General features: G+C 40.7%; 1 protein-coding gene across 1 annotated transcript; it reads right to left on the bottom strand.

Moving 5' to 3' along the window:
• Window positions 1-13,444: 13,444 nt before the first annotated feature.
• foxq2 (forkhead box Q2) lies at window positions 13,445-15,106 on the bottom strand. Its single transcript, XM_003451366.3, has 2 exons — window positions 14,624-15,106; window positions 13,445-13,990 (listed from the first exon to the last, which is right to left on the bottom strand). Exons 1-2 carry the CDS (start codon window positions 15,104-15,106, stop codon window positions 13,616-13,618), a joined length of 858 nt encoding a protein of 285 aa, XP_003451414.2. The 3' UTR covers window positions 13,445-13,615.
• Window positions 15,107-18,350: the final 3,244 nt, after the last annotated feature.

Raw genomic sequence — 18,350 nt, 5'->3', positions numbered from 1 at the left:
TGTCAGAAAATCGTCAAACATGTCCATCACAAGCTGAGGCCAACAGCTTTAATTAAGGAATAGTTAATAATGCGATCATTACGAAAAATCAAGTAGAAAAGTTATTGATTGATCATTAAAACTGTATCTATTACATTTGTGCTAGCTGAACACTAAGTTAAGGGTAGGTCAGCTGCTTGCACATGTATGCACAGATGTCAAGATTGACCCTCATAAAGATGCTTCAGTATGAGCGAGCAGAGATAATGCACGGTCCTTCTGCTGTCAGTGAGGCTGATGAAACTACAGAGACTGCTTTTGGAGACAACCTCTTTTATCTGATAAATGTGGCTTATAAGAATGTGATCTTTAACTAACTAATAATTGCAGGACTAGCTGTATGCAACCTGTTACCGCTGTGTTATTTGAATTAAATGCCATTAATCGATCATAACTGGGGTCACGAGGCAAGTCAAGTTATTTAAAATGTTTTTATCCCCCCTTTGCATTGTCATAGCAACAGGGCAGACATCTCAGATGAGCAGCATTTATTCTGCACAGACTACTTTTCATATCGATGGCCCTTCCTTATTGTGATCAGCCAGCCACAGCCTAGGGAGGAACCCTCTCCGTGCCGTCATCCCTTTCGATTTGATTTGATTTGTTGCTCATAGAGGGAAGTGATGGGAGAGACTCTTATCTTGGCTGAGCAGAAACAAGCCATACCAAATAAGACACATCGGACTATCTGTGCTGGCACACACAATGGGGATTAATTGATCTCCTAATACCACAGATAAATCAATCCCCTCCTTCCCCCCTGAGCTCTTCGGCCAATTGGACAGCCCGCCATTTGATCAACAGAGCATCTCTAGCCAATGAGAGGAGAGCCGGAGCTTGACTGACACTGAGCCCGGAAAAAGGTTAGGGAGAGGGGAGTCCATCAGAAAGCTACTGGCAGCAGGAGTGAAAGTGGGGGCTGTGGTGTAGTCTGTGTTGAGTATAAAGCAATCCACAGAGAGCACAAACATGCACAGAGGTGGAGCCAGGCTGCATAAGAAGATGTTCTAAGTAATAAATGTTATCTTTGCTTCTACATGTAATAAAGACTGAGAGGAACCATTTATTTTCAGAGGTGAGGAGCAGAGAAAGACAGAGAAAACAGCACATGACTATGAATGAAATGCAAGACAACAAAATAAAAGAATAAGAGCGCAGATTGCTTAGATTTTACACATTAAAAATCCTCAAGAAAAACCTCGCCGTCACATCTTTTTGCAGCCGCGCGGCTGCCGACCACGCTGCTACATCGCCAGTCAAGACATCAGCCATTTTCTCACAGTTACCCCATCTTATCTCCACCTTCGTTTGATCCATCTCCATTAGACTCTCCCCCTATACGGCCCACCACCACCATCATTCTCACTCTTTCACTTCTTTTGTATCTCCCCCACCCAATCCTCCTCTTATCAGCACCTTGGCATTTCTGTCATTCCCACAAACACTATTTTCCTCATACAGCTCATATAATAACAGGCTAAAAATATGCCTTCTTTTTTTTCTTTCCAGTATTGATTTTGCCCGTAGCATTGTCTATGGAGAGAGAGAGAGCGAGAAAGGGAAAGAGAGAGAGGAGAAAGACGGAGGGCGGGGGAGAGAAATGAAGTAGAAACAACTGGGAAAAGAATTACTTTCTACGTATGTGGTAATGCTCTCACCTTTCCTATTTTACTTAAGTGGAAAACCATACTCTGCTTTACCACAGTGCAATACCTTTCAATTAAAAGGTAAACGCATTTACGGAGGTCCTTTCTCGGGCATTTTCACCACTCAACATCTCAGAGCACCAAAGCATTCATACGCTGTATGCATTTAATAATAAACCGCTGGAATTAGAGAAACCTTACCATTGCAAATGTGGCCCAGTTCAGCTTTTCAGGGAAAATGGTTGGCTCTTTTGGCACTGGTGTGTAATGGGAATGGAGAGAGTTGATCAATAGGCTATTGATCGTAGCTGGCCAGAGTCTGGGGAATTGAGAGTGAGAATAGAGGGGAGTTAGGGTGGGGGTTGGCTCCAGGTTGAATTTTTAAAATGCTCTATTTCAGAGATGACAAATAGTCTATTTGAAAAGGGAGAGACAAAGGCATAGAGAGAGAGATAGCGTCATAAAGAGCCGGAGAAAGAGTTTCTGCTTGTGTAGCTCTCTGTGCAGAGAACTGAGACCTCCCTGTTTCCCAGAAGTTACAGTATTTTGGACGGGAGATGCTGAACTACAAAGACAAAGGGAGCAGGGACTTCTCAGGCTACAGCAGCTTGTGTGTATTCTGGCAGCTAGAAGAAGAGGAGGAGGGGGCTTATTATAAAAAAATCCTTCAGATCTAGAGACGGTGCTTTAAAAAGAGCATGCAGACAAATATTTCACACCAGAATCCTGCATCTGAAATCACGCTTAATCTCATGTTTCATGTACATAACTATGTATTTTGATTGCAGGAATTTTATTTGCCAGTATCTCGTTTGTAGGTCATCGCATAAATTTAGCTTTTAAAGCAAGTCACTTACGTAAAGCTCAGAATGCAATTGTTCATGTTTGCCCCCGTAATGACACAGTATACTACACTTATTTGTGCTACATGATTTCAAAGCACCAGGTCACTCCCCCCCCCCAAAAAAAGTTTAACATAGTCTAAAACTATACAACAATTTATCCTGAACCCCTCAACAGTCAGCAAGCTGGATATATATATTTCCAAAACATTTTGAAAACATTTCACTTTCAGAAGCTCAATTAACTCATAAATCTTAACTAAATGAGAAACTAAATCTACAATTTGATAATAAATCCAAAGAGTTATTATTCTGAAGAGGCTAGTTTTTTTTTTAAGTATGCCTTTTGCTTGTTCGAGGCTTATTAATTTATATCTGGCACAAAAAAAAATCAAAGTGGAGATTTTATCCCTCTCTTCCAAATTTTCTTCAGTCCGGGATCTCCATTGGAATCACGTATGCATGTTACAAATACACACGCAGGCTTGTAAACACGGAGATACAAGCATTACTCGTAAACGTTACCCAACTCAACTGCGGGCAATGGAGAGCAGTTAGAGCACCGGTCTGTAAACACCCTTGAGAGGAACCTATACCTCAGTAAAAATTCAGCTGTAAATAATGTATTGAATGCAAACTTAAGGTCCATGGGGAGATATGGATAGGCTCATTACTCTTTTAGTTTGCTGGCCTTTTACATGGTCCGCACAGCTCTCAACAATCGACTCCAGATGCTCCCTCTTTCTGTTTTGATTTAAAGATGCTTTTACCTGCGGATATTGTTGTGGATATAGGTATTGTTTTTTATTTCCTACACATCGCCCTGAGGTTTGAAGGCTGTGAACTCGTGGACCCACCCACAAGCTCTGTGCCCTGTTAAGGTGTGTGTGTGTATGTGTGTGTGCGTGTGTGTGTTATCTGTGCCGGTAGTTGAGGTGAATATGCGTCCTATGTCTGTGTGCCCTGTCCGGGATGCATTGATCTCGAAGCAGGATGTCAAACATTTTAACGCCGATCTTGTCCTTGTTATTGCCTCGCACATCACGGTTGTTAATGCATTAAAAATCGTTTGTCCCTATCTTTCCAAACTTATCTCACCCTACTGCCCTGAGCAACACAAGAATACCCCTCCGGTGTAACATGCTCACCACTCTCACCCCCCTCCCTCCACCCTTTGTTTCCAACCATGTCCCTCCATCCTTTGTCTCAATCAATCTTTACGACACCCGGTTGCATCTCTCTAATGTTTCCGGACTTGACCGTATCCCCGTTCAAAAATTCTTAATTAAGCCCGTTCTGTATGTTTACCGTCGGGTAAATTACAATCTGACAGGGCTAATAAAACAACATTGGCGAGAGAAGGCCAAGAGGAGCATGTGCTATGACCCTTACCTCTTTCACCTGTCTCTATCTCCGCCTCAGCTTATCTCCCTCCATCCCCACCTCTTCATATCTCCATATTTTCTACCTCACAGGGTTTGAGGCAGGAAGGGAGGGGATGGGAAGAGACACAGGGTTTTGGCAGCAGTTGGTCCATCGCTGTCAGCGTGACTATTTGTTTTAAATACTCACATGTCATTACGCTGACATATCTTGGTAATGCCATTCAACCTGCTTGATTCTCGTCTTTGATTATTAAGATTCATGAACCTGCCTGCATGTCAACTCTTACAGATATGAGTCATATATCTGCGTTCACATCAGCATCTTTCTTCATTTAGGTATTGACTCATGCAGTGTTCTCACATTCTGCAATCTATAGCCTTCGCAAGTGTGTGTGTTATATCTCTATTTCTGTGCAGTTTTCTCTGATCACTTGAGAACTGCCATTTGCTTTTATGTTTAAGAGTGATGGAGCGAGGGCACGTCACGAGAACTGCTTGAACACTAAGGAGGACAAAAACAGCAGGGCTGAGCCCAGCAGCACCGAATACGGTGACCTTGTAACGTACACACAAATAATATGTACGACAACTCGCCTGATGAAGGAAAATCAAATGGGACTTCTTATAGATTTGTTTAAAGCGTCTATGTCCTAAATAACTGCTACGCTTTATTTGCATGCGGGTTTTCAGTATGTGATGTGACTAAATCAAGTGCTGTATACTCAGTTAAATAGGCCTCATTTTTATTATTGCCATCTTTTAATACTTATTTATTTATCATTTTTGTAATAATCAGTTAATAATATTTTTATTACTACATTGTTACTCTGTTCATCATTCTGGGTGACACACAATGTCTTTTAAATGTGCTATGCAAATAAATTTGACTTGACTATTTTTCTGTTGGTAGAAAAAAGCTTACAAGTGAGACTGAGCCTGTCCTCCTCAGAATGCAAAAACAAAAACTCACTTCATGAACAGCAGAAAACGCTAGCAGTGAGTAATTAATGTGTACTAAATGTAATGCATGTACTAAAATAAATATTCTTACTTATCTTCAGAAGCACCAGCTGTGCATCGTCACGCACATTGCTTCACTGTGCAACGTGCATGGGTTATTTTATTTGTGGTATCAGATTATGTCGGGTCTTGTGTAAAATTATGAATCCAAGTCCAATCCAACCAATGTAAGCTACTGTTTATAGAGAAATCTGGATATCTGATGGAGGCCTGGACCGGCATTTTTTCAGAATATATGTCAATGCTTATAAAGATCTGGTGGAAGAGTTTAAATCCAGTGACTTCAAAAGCCATAGCAATATGATTCTTATAATTTTCATACTCATCAGCCGTGCAGCGACCCCTTGCGCCCTATGAAATGTTCAATCATAGAAAAAAGCAATGACTCGGGCTAACTCTGTATAGATTATCAGTGGCCTCTGCCTCTAACTCAGGCAAACAAAATGCCCGTCAGATCCTTTTACTTTAGGAGAGTTGAATCTTTGTATAAAAAGGTCTAATTTCTTTCGACTCGTCTCCCTTCACTGAGGCACTACACACTTGGATTTGATCTGCTCATCAGAGAGCTGTTCAAATACCAAGCTGCAGCAGTGCCTTAATTGTTTTTAATGCATGCCTAAAGTTTCCAGCATAGCATTGCTTAACAAGGGCGTCCTGATTGTGGGAAACAGAAGAAAATTTCAGAGTCCTGTTATTCTCTGCAATGGCAGTCCTTTTCAGCTCCCAGTCGTGACTCTCAAACTCCTTCTAGCATGCCTCAAGAAATTCATTCTCCAATTATTAACAATAATAAAGAAATCAAGCTAAATTTTATTGGATCAAAGATGAGTAAAAGTGAATACTGTTGTTTGTTTATTATCCTTAAAAAAAAATCAAATCATCATATAAATTAAATCAGGTTTCAGAATCGTCGCTTTGTTTTACTCTCGAAAACAAAGGTAAGCTCGATACCATAAAATAAATACACCAAGCACTGTTCACAGAGAAATCAAAAATAACTTAACCAAAGTTACAGAATTTGCTAAATAAAGAATACAAGACTAAGTTCAACAACAGTACTTTTGCTGTTTGGAGGTGGTCACTGAAAAACTCCTCAGGAGGAGAAACAAAGCCAAAAAGATCTGGGTTTGCTAAAATATGATATGAAATAAGCAGAAGTGAAAATGACTTAAAAAAAGACTAAAAAATGGTGGTGGGAATATTCAAGTCTGGGGATTCTTTTTCACCATAGAGTTGGACATGTTTTACTGCAAAATTTACTGCACTCAGTTCTTCAGAGACATGCTCCATCTTCAGATAATGTGCATCCCAGTGGAAAAGGATTAATACTGTAAAAATTGTCTGAAACTCCTTTTCTTGGATTCAACTTTTCACTCAAATTGTTAGGCAGATATTATCAACTGCAATAAGATGCCGCCCCTCCTGAGCCTGGTTCTGTTGGAGGTTTCTTCCTGTTAAAAGCGAGTTTTTCCTTCCCATTTTCGCCAAAGCGCTTGCTCATAGGGGGTCATATGATTGTTGGGTTTTTCTCTGTATGTATTATTGTAGGGTCTACCTTATAATATAAAGCACCTTGAGGAGACTGACGTTGTGATTTGGTGCTGTATAAACAAAACTAAATTGAATTGAAATGAACTGAAAAAAACGTTTTGTATTCAATTTGAAACAAAAAACTGACGTATCTTCGTTAGCGCTCTCAGAACTCCACTGTGCACATATTAAACAACTGGGTTATTCTGGAGAAGCAACCCTGCAATGCTCCCAAACCAAACCCTCCTTATAAACTCAGAACAACCAGCAGGATGGAGCTATAGTTTACTTTACTACATCAAAATCTACATGAACACCAAACTGATTATTGTGGAGCCAACTTCAGGAGATGAACTGATTTAAAACCTTTTAATAAAGTTCCCAAGAAACAGATACTTAACAAAATGAAGATTATGTATTTTGTGCTTTCCGTTTTCTCGAGATGAGATGAGTGTAGCGCTTTTAAGGACAACACACTTGATCACGGGAACTTTGTGACCATGTCACACAAACACTCTGACTGAAGTGGGTGGTTCAGTGGACTCGTATGTGATGGCAATGTATGCAACCGTGTGTGTTCTTGCAGTTTGTATATCGCACTAGACCACCTGACAGCTACCGAGCCCTGTGGGATGGCACTGTTGTGTCTCACACTTGGCTGAACATATACAGCACATCAGAGGTGTAACAAATCCATTCCTGGCTGCCAGAACCTTTCAGAGTTTCTGTGCCTGTGAACAACACATCTTCAGGTTTCCACACCTCAGACCTGATGTGTGTCTGACACAGAGACACGGATGAGATGTAGCCTCACAGAGAAGTGTGTGACTTTGAGGAAAGACATCAGGGTTTGGAAAGTGTGTTTTCAAGAACTAGCACGGTGTGTGCGTGTGTGTGTGTGCGTGTGCATGTGTGTGTGTGTGAGAAGCATTTGTGTCTAAATGCTGTCTTTAGAGTGGGTTAATCAGAGTGGAGGTTGAGGAGAGTGTCAGTGTCTCCGGTGAAGAGTCCTTGAGCCCTCTCTCTTTCTGTGTTGACACCTCTTAACCTCAGTCTATCATCTCTCGCATTCGCACACTTCACTTCTATTGACACTTGCTACACTGCAGCTCTCCAAAGAGCCGAGGAGAATCCACTACAGTGATTGTCCGTGTGAGGGACGCCTCGGAGCCCGCAGAGAAGGGAGGATTATACGCATACGGAACCAGAACCGATCGGATTTGCTGCTTGTTTGGTTTCTTTACAAAGGAAAAAAAATGACCGGGTTAGCCGTAGATCAGGAATTAGAAGCTGTCTGTCAGCCTCAGTCTAAAAGCGCTGAATCCTCATATGCATCCATTTGTGGATTAATCGCTCCCTCTTTGTTTTCCTAATGTTGGGAAGTGTATGTGTTCTTTGGTGTCACTGGCTAGTGTAAGTGGGGTCAGGAGCTCGAGGTCAACTGAGAAGAGGTCAAATGTCATAGAGCAGAGGGTCTTGTTAAAATACCTTTTAGCCTCCTTCAGGGATATTATGTAATGGCTCTGGGAATAGGTTAGGTTCCAGGTTGACGCTTTTGTTGTGGATGATATACAGTATGTGTTTATGCCAGATGTAAATTCAGGACCCTTTTAAAAAAATCAAAATACAAAGGAAGTGCCGTGAGGTCAGCAGGGGTTATAAGAGGTCCCGTTTCTGTGTTTTTCTGGAGTATTTTGGCCTGGAGGTTGCATCTTAGGGGGAAACAATTACTCTGTGTAACACCTCCGAGGGTTCTCAGCTAGCTTACTGATGCAAAATGATTTTCTTCATGTTAAGAATTAAAATCTTCAAAAGCTCTTCTTGCAAAATCTTTTTTTTTTCTTCTATGACAGAAACACTGGCTCACCCAAAGAGGTTAGAGTAAAACTGGGTTGTTCTGATCAATATATTGGAGGCATTTGAATATCAATACAATAAGCTCGCTGTCTTCAATCTTAATTTTTAATATGGTGATAATAAGTGTATTAATTTTCATAACTTTAGCTCAATAACTTTGGAATATGAGTGATGGTGGCCCATTTTTGCACAGCAAATATGCACGGCTCTGCTCTGTGCTGCCATTGATCACTCCTGTGCCTTTTTCTCTGCCTCTTGCTTTGTCCTCCAGTCTCTCCCTCTTTCCTTCCCCTCACACCGTTGCACTGTAAAATTCATCCTTATTCTCCGCTTCAGCAAGCTAACTGTGCGCACTACCTTTTATCAGTCCAGAACTGTTAAATTAATAAATTGATATTGACGAGCTATCAGCCGGAGGGATAAATTATTTGGGAGCAGAAGGCTAGGGTCACATGACTTTTAGTACACACGATTCTGTAATTATTCCCCACGAGAAGAACCGTGGTGTGGTGCATTGCCCTTCTCCCCCCAGAAATGAAGCACCATGCACACACACACGTGAAGACCTATAAATATCCTGACACACAGTGGATTGTGGAGGCTGTGGGAATACTGATGATCATTACTGCTATCATAACCATCATGATACAGGATGCCAGCCTGCTGCAGATTATATGTTATCATTAAAATTTACACAAAATTGAGGTGGAAAATTAGAATGTGGGCCCCACACATGAATGCAAAATATACTATACCGTACCTTACATTGCTGGGGGCTGAAGTGCAATGTAAAACAAGGAATGAAGCTCCTGCAGCTGACCGTCTTCATTCGGTAAGAAATGCAAATGAGAGGTGCAAACTGCGAGGGAGGTGAGCGCTGCAGATGAAGGCACCAGCGCACATGTCAAGGGTGCCAATCATGGTAGTGCTCTTGTTGCCCTCCGGCCATCGCTGACCTTTTGACCCTGGCCGTGGCCTAAATGTCAGGGGTCACGCATCAGGGTCAAAGGGGACCACTGCAAGACCCTGGCCAGGGATGGATCACCATGGCAACGGTACTCACTATAGGAGGAGAGATGGGGGTGGCATGTATTCTGTTTGCTATGATCATGCACAGGGAAACACACACAAGGATAAGCATCACATCTATGATGCTTATCCACACTGGAAACTATTTGGGGGTAGTCAAGCTACCCCCAAATAGTTTCCAGTGTGCACCCACCCACACCCACCCACACACACATACACACATTCACAGCTGGGCAAAACCCAAGGAATCCCGGGTGAACATGGGGAAATCATGCTACTTAGTCACACCTACATTAAGGTTTTGACCTGCAAATCAGGGTCTAGTTTTACTTTTTTATTTTTTTAATTTTTTTTAGGGCTCATTGTGGATGAAAGGCTAAATAATCTTATTGGAAATTAATTTCCATAATAAATAATGAAAAAATGGCAATAGAAAGCAAACCTTTAGCTCACTTAAATGTGCCTAAATATTATATGCTACAAACATATCATGCATCACGTCTTCTTAACAGGAAAATCAGAAAAGGTTGACGGGTTAAATAAATTCAAACTTTGCAACATCGACTTACATTAAATGGTCGAAAAGCTGCTGGAAATATTCGCTTGCACCTTGCGTCATCTAGTGGTCGGATCCGACCTCTCCCTCTGTCCTGCTGCTCGGCACCTCAGCACGGGGGAAAGAAGGGGGGAAAACCCCACTAGTCTGCTTTTGTCTCCGGGGAGCTCCGGTCGATGCCTCGTCCCACCATATGTCTGATCGCAGCTGCCAATCAACAGGTCAACGCGACCCCGGGGAGACAGACACTGGTGGGGAGAGATCAAACAGTGGACCTCGGGGATGGCAGATGCAGATGAAAAAAAAAAAAAAGGCAATAAAACATTGCTTCAAAGATGGCAACGGTGCACTGGGAGGCAAATTATTGTTAACAGTAATCTGCAGAATAGCGCCTCGCATTCTGATCGATTGACTATTATGGAGTCTTTGAAGCCGAAGTAACGCCGGGCTATTGTTCATAGTGGGACACAACCAGAGAAAAGTAGCTGGTTTTGGTTCCACTATAGCGCTTCCCAAGCCTTAAATACTACTTACTTCTATGCAATCATGCTTTCTAATAGAGCTGCAATTTAGGCTCTCCAGCCTTTAGGGCCTATTGAGAGCTATTCAGCTGCAGTCACACAACCACAACTTACACTTCTGAGACAAATAATTAAGTGAATGAAGACAAAAAGCAAATACTAAATAAACTGTTCTTAATATTGCAAGTTTGACATTTAATTGCATTTACTTTTTTTAAAAAAACTTACATTCATTTTCAGCTTTCACAGCGTTAAAACAATATCATTATTTCATGATTTACAACCTGCTGAACAGCAGCTTTTTTATATCAGATCTGTATTTGAGCCAAGGACCCCTGCTTAAATAAAAATACATAATCTGTAGGTTTTAAAGTGTTAAGAAAGGGAACTTTTATATCAACACAATATCGAAATTCATAGATTTCCTATACACTGAATTAAGGCTGTTAAATCTATTTAGTTGTTGTTTATTTGATGATCTGAATTTCTTTTGACATTTCACTGAGCATTATCATTTCAAATAAGAGAAAGGCAGAGAGAACATGTCCTAGAGTGACTCATTCCCTCAAATCAGTCACAATCGGTGGGTTGAATAACTGAGCTGTAAGCTGTAGTCAGAGAAACGTGTTCACAGGACAGACAATAACAGCTATAAGGTGAAAACTGTAAAATCCCGCACATGAAAAATCATTTTTTCTAGTGTTTCTCCTTGATGTAGCTGCCTGTATAGCTCCATCCTCCCTCCTGTGTTGTGTGAACAGTGATACACTCTGCCTATAGTCAAATCAGCGCGATACATACAAACTAAAGGGAAGCAGCTTTGGAATGCTGCTGTAAATGTAGTGTATTAAAACACGGCCATAATGTTTCATCGCCATCTCAGCAGGACTGATCTTCTTACCTCACTCTCTGCTAATCAGCAACAAATCTTTGGGCCTTAATCTACGGCCCCCTGCACCCTTCCGCCCATCTCATTAGATTAACAAAACGACATACGCATATGAACACACACACACACTCACACACAGAGCTCATGACCTCAATCTGATTCTCCTTAAAACGTTAATTATAATCTGGTATGATTATGTTGAACTAAGGTGACGTTAAACAAAATATTTTATGTGGAAGAAAATGCAAAAGACTGCTCTGGTGGGCTCTCACGTCTTTAATATGTCAAATATCTACAAAAAAGAACAAAAACACTGTCGGTGAACTTCTCTTCATGTGACATTTGAATGATTTTAAAACTGATTGTGTCTGTTTATTTAAACAGTTTGGGGATTCTATGTGTGTGCATTGTACACTAATGCATGTTTGTATGCCTCTGTTTGTGCACGCGAGTGTGTGTGCCCGCACGCGAGTGTGTGTGTGTGTGTGTACAGCAAACATATGCAACCAAATTAAAGCCTTAAAGCTGTTGAATTGAAGAGGATTTTAGGCAGAGACCAAATCATGGGAATTAAGCAAATTAGGTCTCTAATTAGCCGCTGACATTGAATAGGAAGATTTGGCGAACAAAAAATAATTAGATGGATTTGTCATTGTTCTAATGAACATCGTCAGAAAATAACTGCTCTGCATAGCTCCCGCTCCCTCTCTTGCTCTCTGATTTTATCCCTGTTTGTCCATTCAGATTCTAATCTAATGTCAAATACTGCTTTATTCAAATATTCAATAATTTGCAAATAAGAAGCCCCCGTGAGCCGAGACAAACAAACTTCAGAAAAGTCAATGTATGATCTAATCCTCTTAGGCTGAGGCACTGTGGATGTAAATGCCAACCTTTGCAAGTCAGAGAGGAATTTCACTATTGATGTATAGCCAGACAGGCAACTTGATTGTTAGTGTGGCAGCATTTTGGTGTCACAAAATAACAACGCTGCATGAACTGTCAGGCTTTAAAGTTTCAATCATATGTGCCGTGTAGCACAAAAAGACACATCCACAGATATTTACATCACCATTACGGTTTCTACACTCCCCTTATTTTGACAGGGACTCTGGCTTAATGTGTTCAAAAAAATTTTGATACATAAGATAAATTTAAGTGTTTGAATAGCTTTAATATTCTACTTTATGACATTCATCCTCATGTGGGGTTCTTCTCCTGCAGCCTGAAGGTCATTGGCAGCCCTTACACAGCCTGCCAGCTCAATAAAGAAAGCACACTACTTTACATTTATCAGTTATTTTTGTCATATAGCAGCACAGAGCAAGAACCAGGGAGCTTTTATTGTTCAGTTTACTTGTCTGTTCTAGATTTCACAAAAAGCGCTAATGTCAAGGAATGCTACGGCCACCACACTAGTAGTTTAAAAAGCTGTAACCAGCACCAAATGCCAAAAACCAGCATATAACACAACCCACTGAACAGACGCATTACAAACACTAACAGTGTTTGATGAGTGCAGTTTTCCTGTGCAGTCCTCAATCACACACTGCCTCTCTAAACTGGCACTCAGTCGTCAAACCCCTAAGACCCCCTGATCTACATACACTCCCTTAAATACCCTCCCACTTCTCCCCAGTTAATCAGTGCCCCCTCCTCTCAATCTCTCACTGCCTCCTTCCCTTTCCTCCGCTTCCTTCATCCCTGACCTCCCGTGGTTCCCCTCTTTCTGCAGCCGAGGTTACGGATTACACTGTGTGATAAGCTTCCTATTTCTTGAAACTATTTAGGATTGCTGAGATTATCTGGCCTCATTTCCTTGGGAGCTGGCTTTGGAAAGCCTGATTTTAGTCTCTTAATGCAAAAGATTTTGCATTGCGACAGCTTTGACTAATTAGCATCTAACACCGGGTGGTATTTTAGCAAGGGCTCACTTTTAGCAAGATCCGGACACACGCACACCCTCTGCACACACACATGCATGCACAGCTGACAACACACTTTTTAATGAGCTGATTCCACACACTTTATTTTTGTTATTCTAAAACATTCTGAATATAAATTCAAGAAGTGCCACAGCTTTAAGACATTAATTTTATTGAATCATCAAATGCCCTAAAATCACTTTGTTCTTACTCATTAAGAAGCATATAAAGATAATGTAATATTGACAGAGTGCATTTCAGATTTAACATCACCTAATGATATAATCATTAGATTAAAAAGTTTCTCTTTTAAGTAATAGTGTTTCAGGGCCAAACTGTTAGTATAGTATACCTCAACAGTACAAAAAATTCAATCTCAGGGTACAGAGGCATTTAGGCCCAGGTAGAGCCCCACTTGTGGCTGCATGCTGGACCAAGGCCAGTAGAGTCTGGGTGCCAAGCATTGCAGAGGAAGTGCAGAGGCCTGAGGACAGCACCAGCAGGTCGTTCTGTGGGGACGGACTATGGCGGGGTGGTAGGGCGAGCTCAGGGAGGAAAGCGGGAGCTGTCCTGGCACCCTGCGTACCCTCCGTCTTGCCCTTCGGCAGTGGTAGTCTCCATTGGAAAAGTCCTGATAGTTCGATGGGTGGATCGCCCAGAAGTGGCCTTTACCGTTGTCGCTCCGGCCCGCTTTGATGAAACAGTCGTTTAGGGACAAATTGTGACGCACGCTGTTCCTCCAGTTTTTGTCCTGCGAACAAGAAAACAAATACGGTCAGGTCAAAATTAAAGCAGGAGTCAAACAATGTGTCCCCATTGGAAAATTAACATAAGTGGCTGCTAAGTATCACTGATCCGCTTCAGGATGTCACCTTGTCCTGTTGTTGGCAGCATGAGCTGTGGCGTGTCAAGACCATATATGATCTGAGTAAGTCACAACACCCTGAGTTACCTTTTTAGCACGTCAAACCAGTGATCAACTTTAATCCACTAGGCTTCACCCAATCTGTTGTAGCACCTGGTAAAGGCAGAGGCAGTTTGCAACCTAGCAACAGGATTACTTTATTTGTGATTTCGCCAACAACAAGATCATCTAGTGTCCCTGTGAGCACCTAATTGCCTAACCACTCAGACAGATTACCAGCGCCAAGTAGGTCGCTTTATTTGCGAAAATGGCGGCCACTTTAGTTTTCAGAGACTGAATTAAACACATTTGGGGAAGGATGTTTCCCTGTAATCTGCCCTGAAACTGTCTTAACAACATCAGCAAACATCTGCTTGGAAATTCTGCTTTGAATTATCGCCCAGTTTCACTTTGAGTTCCTGTACGGTATATCTATTGCTACGTGCTACATACATAGAAAAACACACGACATGAACATACCTTACTCTTGAAGTATGGGTAATGGTCCATGATCCACTGGTAGATGTCACACAGAAGCAGTTTCTTCTGCTCAGACGCCAGGATCGCTTTGGAGATGAGTGCAATGTATGACTGGTTGGGTTTGTCCGTAGACTTCTCTGTACCGCAGCTCGCAGACTTGGTGGTAGTGGTGGTGGTCACTTCCTCCTCCCCCTCCTCTTTTTGGTCTTCATCCCCCTCATCTTCTTTGGCTTTCCTTTTTTCATCATCTACCTCTGACCTCTGTAGACCCTTCTCTTGGATCTCACAGCGAATCCCCACCTCTTCGAGTTTAGGATTCTGACGATCTGGCATGCCGTTCGTTATCTGCTCTGCAGCACGACTTGCTGTTGCATCGTCTTTAGAAGCTTTGGCTCCTTTATTAAAGAGCAGGTAGTCAATTGTGAAGCTCAGTCCCAGTCTGTCTCTGCTTCCGCTGCGGCTGCTTCTTTCCTCCATTGTCATTTCTGAATTAAAATATCTCAAACTCATGGCAGAGGTTTTATTGATTTCACGCTGACTGTTGAACAGGTGTCAGGTCATGAATAAAAAATATCTCTCCCAAACGTCTTCTCAAAACTGTGTTTCTAAGTTGCACAGCATGTCTATTGTTCTTTAAAATTAGGAGCCTTCATAAAGCCAGCGTCTCGCTGCCACTAAATTCTTTCACCGAAGACTTACTGTTGACAAGATCACAGATAAAGATGAGCCTCTCAACTGTTGTTAACCTTGATGCGCTCACGAGTGACCCAATCTCAACCTGTGGAAATGACGTCAGTCGCCAAGACTAAATGCGGACGCTTCGTTTGCCAAGAAATTTTCAGTAAATGTTTTCGATTCTTTGATAACCCTGCCGATCCAAACCTATCACTTGGTATCCGTCAGCCTTTTGCTCCCGAATCAAAGAGTTGTGCTTCAAAGATGTGAAGGTGACTCTATTTATATGACTGTGATTTTATCCCTCACAGAAAGGGGCAAAGGAGGCACAGGGGAGGTCCAAGTGGGGGGTCTCAATTGAGGCGGATTATTTTTATTAACCTAAGCAAATCTTTGTAATTACGGGAGATTAAACACTCGAGATTTAGTAAGACATGGTGTGCAAAGGATGGATGTTAGGTGGATGTAGAATCAAAGGCCTTTTAGTTGCCAGAGTTATCCTGTTAAAGTCGTTTTGTCCAGGATACTGTCCAAAGAATTACTTCAATTACCATCGAGGAGTAATTAATGGGTCAACTTCAGCACGTTGGAGATAAGTCACGTCTTTATTTGCAAAGACCATTAATGTCTCTTGCAGCCATCGACGGCGACAAGGTTACAGAAAAGTGAAGCGTATGAATGACAAATTAGAAAGGTTCACTTCCGTTCTTGATATAAACCCTTTTAATATTGGATCGTTCAACACCTTTATTTAATTTGTTACCAAATGCCTTTTATTACTTAAATTATTAGCTAGTGGAAAAATTATTTTTTCATATGTAACAATAAATTACTGCATATATACATGATTTTTTTTGTAGTTCAGCTAACATAATTATATATTTTGTTTAAAATCTGTCTTAAAGATAAAAACTGTCTGTGGTTACTATTAAACTGTATTATATTGTGTTCTGTAACTGTGCAGGATATTTTACTGGCTAATATAGTTTATTTTTTCTGTATGCAAATAATTATTTCCCTTGACTTGAAAATTTGTTATTTCATTAACTCATTCATTTCTACATTTGATTAAGATTTATCTTTTAATGAAGGTTTTGTTTCAGATCCTTATGGAATAAAAATCTCCTTTAAATCAATTATGACATGTTGTTTGAACATTTCTAGACCTTTTTCTGTAGTTATGTTGTAATATCAACAAGAAGGAGATTTAGCTGAAATATATCAGATTTATTTATGTTACAATGTACAGATCAAACATCATGCATCAAAGTGCTGAAATGAACATTTTTGGCAATGTTGATTGATTTTATAGTTACAGAAAGTTATTGTTTGTGTGTTTTTGATCAGTGGAAGATTTCTTCAAGCAACACCACATTATGTGCATACTCTCTGCCTGCTTCTTCTACTGCTTAACTGAAGCTGTATCAGACTTACAGTCTATGGTAGGCTATACAGTCACCAGCCACTCTGTTAGGCACACCAGTAATCTGACATGATTGCACAACACAGTGCTACAGATTGGTCAGTAAAACTTTATGGGTGTAATTCCCCTCTAATAAACATATATTTCAACATAGTTTATTTTAAAATACAATATAATTATATTTACAGGTAGGCGCACTAAAATAAGGGGGTTTAAAGTTGGGTTTATCCAGGAAGCAAAGAAGTGATTAAACTATAAATAAATTTAAGTATCACATAAATATTCACATAAATACAAATAAGTATTTTGAAGTAAAGTTCGACATTATAATGATGGAGGCATTTCAATTTTTTCTTTCACAATCACTGTTCAAACATAACTTTGAAAAGAAGTGTTTCCTTTCCTGCAAAATACATGGAAGTTAGGTAAGGTTAAGCACTCCATAATATGGCCCGTAAGATGGAGAAATATTGTTTGTTTTTCCACAAAACTAACATGAAATTCCACACTACTTAAAATGCAGTACTTGAAAAAACTTACAGGTTATTTAAATTTACTCACAGCATAATTATTTCTTTAATTCCTGCAAAATCCTGCGTCGTTACCCTCTAATTCTATTATTTGTTGTTAAATACAATTATGTTGTAATTTTAAATAAAGCACACTGAAATTCCTTTTAATTACAGGGGAGTTACACCTTTAGTTGCAGATATTATTATAAAGTGTTACCGATTTTCAGCTGCACATCCATTATGTGAATCTTCATTTTACCACATCCCGAAAATGCTCTGCTGGGCTTAGATCTGGTGACTGCGGGCGCTGATTGAGTACTGTGAGATCACTCTCGTGTTCAACAAAGTCGTCTGAGATCATTTTAACTTTGTGATGTCATGCGTTGTCCTGCTGGAAGACACTGCGGTACACTGTGGTCATAAAAAAGGATGGACATGGTCAGCGAGAAACACTCACAAAACCTGTGGTGTTTAAACAATACTCAGTTGCTACTAAGGACCCCAAAATGTGCCAAGTAAATATCCCCCACACCATGACACCACTGACAGCAGTCTGAACCAATAATACAAAGCAGGATGGATCCATGCTTTCATTGTTCACCCCAGTTCTGACACTTGCATCCAAATGTTGCAGCAGAAATTGAGAATGTCATTTTGTCCAGTTTTTGTGAGATCATGCAAACTTTAGTCTCATTTTCTTAGCTGACAGAAGGGTCAACATGTGTGTTCAGAGATGCTCTTCTGCCTCGGTTGTAACGAGTGGTTAATTGAGTTTCTTTAGTTTGCCTGTAAGTTCCAAACAGTCTGGCCAGAACCTCTGCTCAATGGATATTTTCTCCTTTTCAAATCATTCTCTGTAAATCCTAGAGACGGCCGTGAGGGAAAATCACAGTAGATCAACAGTTTCTGAAATACTCAATCCAACACATCAGATACTGAAACCCATATCATGGAGATAGTCACCTAAATCACCTTTCTACACCATTCTGGTGCTCAGGACTTCAACAGCTCATCTTTACCACGTCTATGTGATATTTGCATTAACAGGCATTTGAACAAGAGTACCTAAAAAAGTTTATTTGAATCCAGTGTGCCACAGTTATTCAACCTTTGTGTT

Source organism: Oreochromis niloticus, linkage group LG23 (genome assembly GCF_001858045.2).
Source record: "Oreochromis niloticus isolate F11D_XX linkage group LG23, O_niloticus_UMD_NMBU, whole genome shotgun sequence".
Classification (NCBI taxonomy): domain Eukaryota; kingdom Metazoa; phylum Chordata; class Actinopteri; order Cichliformes; family Cichlidae; genus Oreochromis; species Oreochromis niloticus.
The sequence above is the reverse complement of the archived record's forward strand: the minus strand, read 5'-3'. Positions and strand labels throughout refer to the sequence as shown.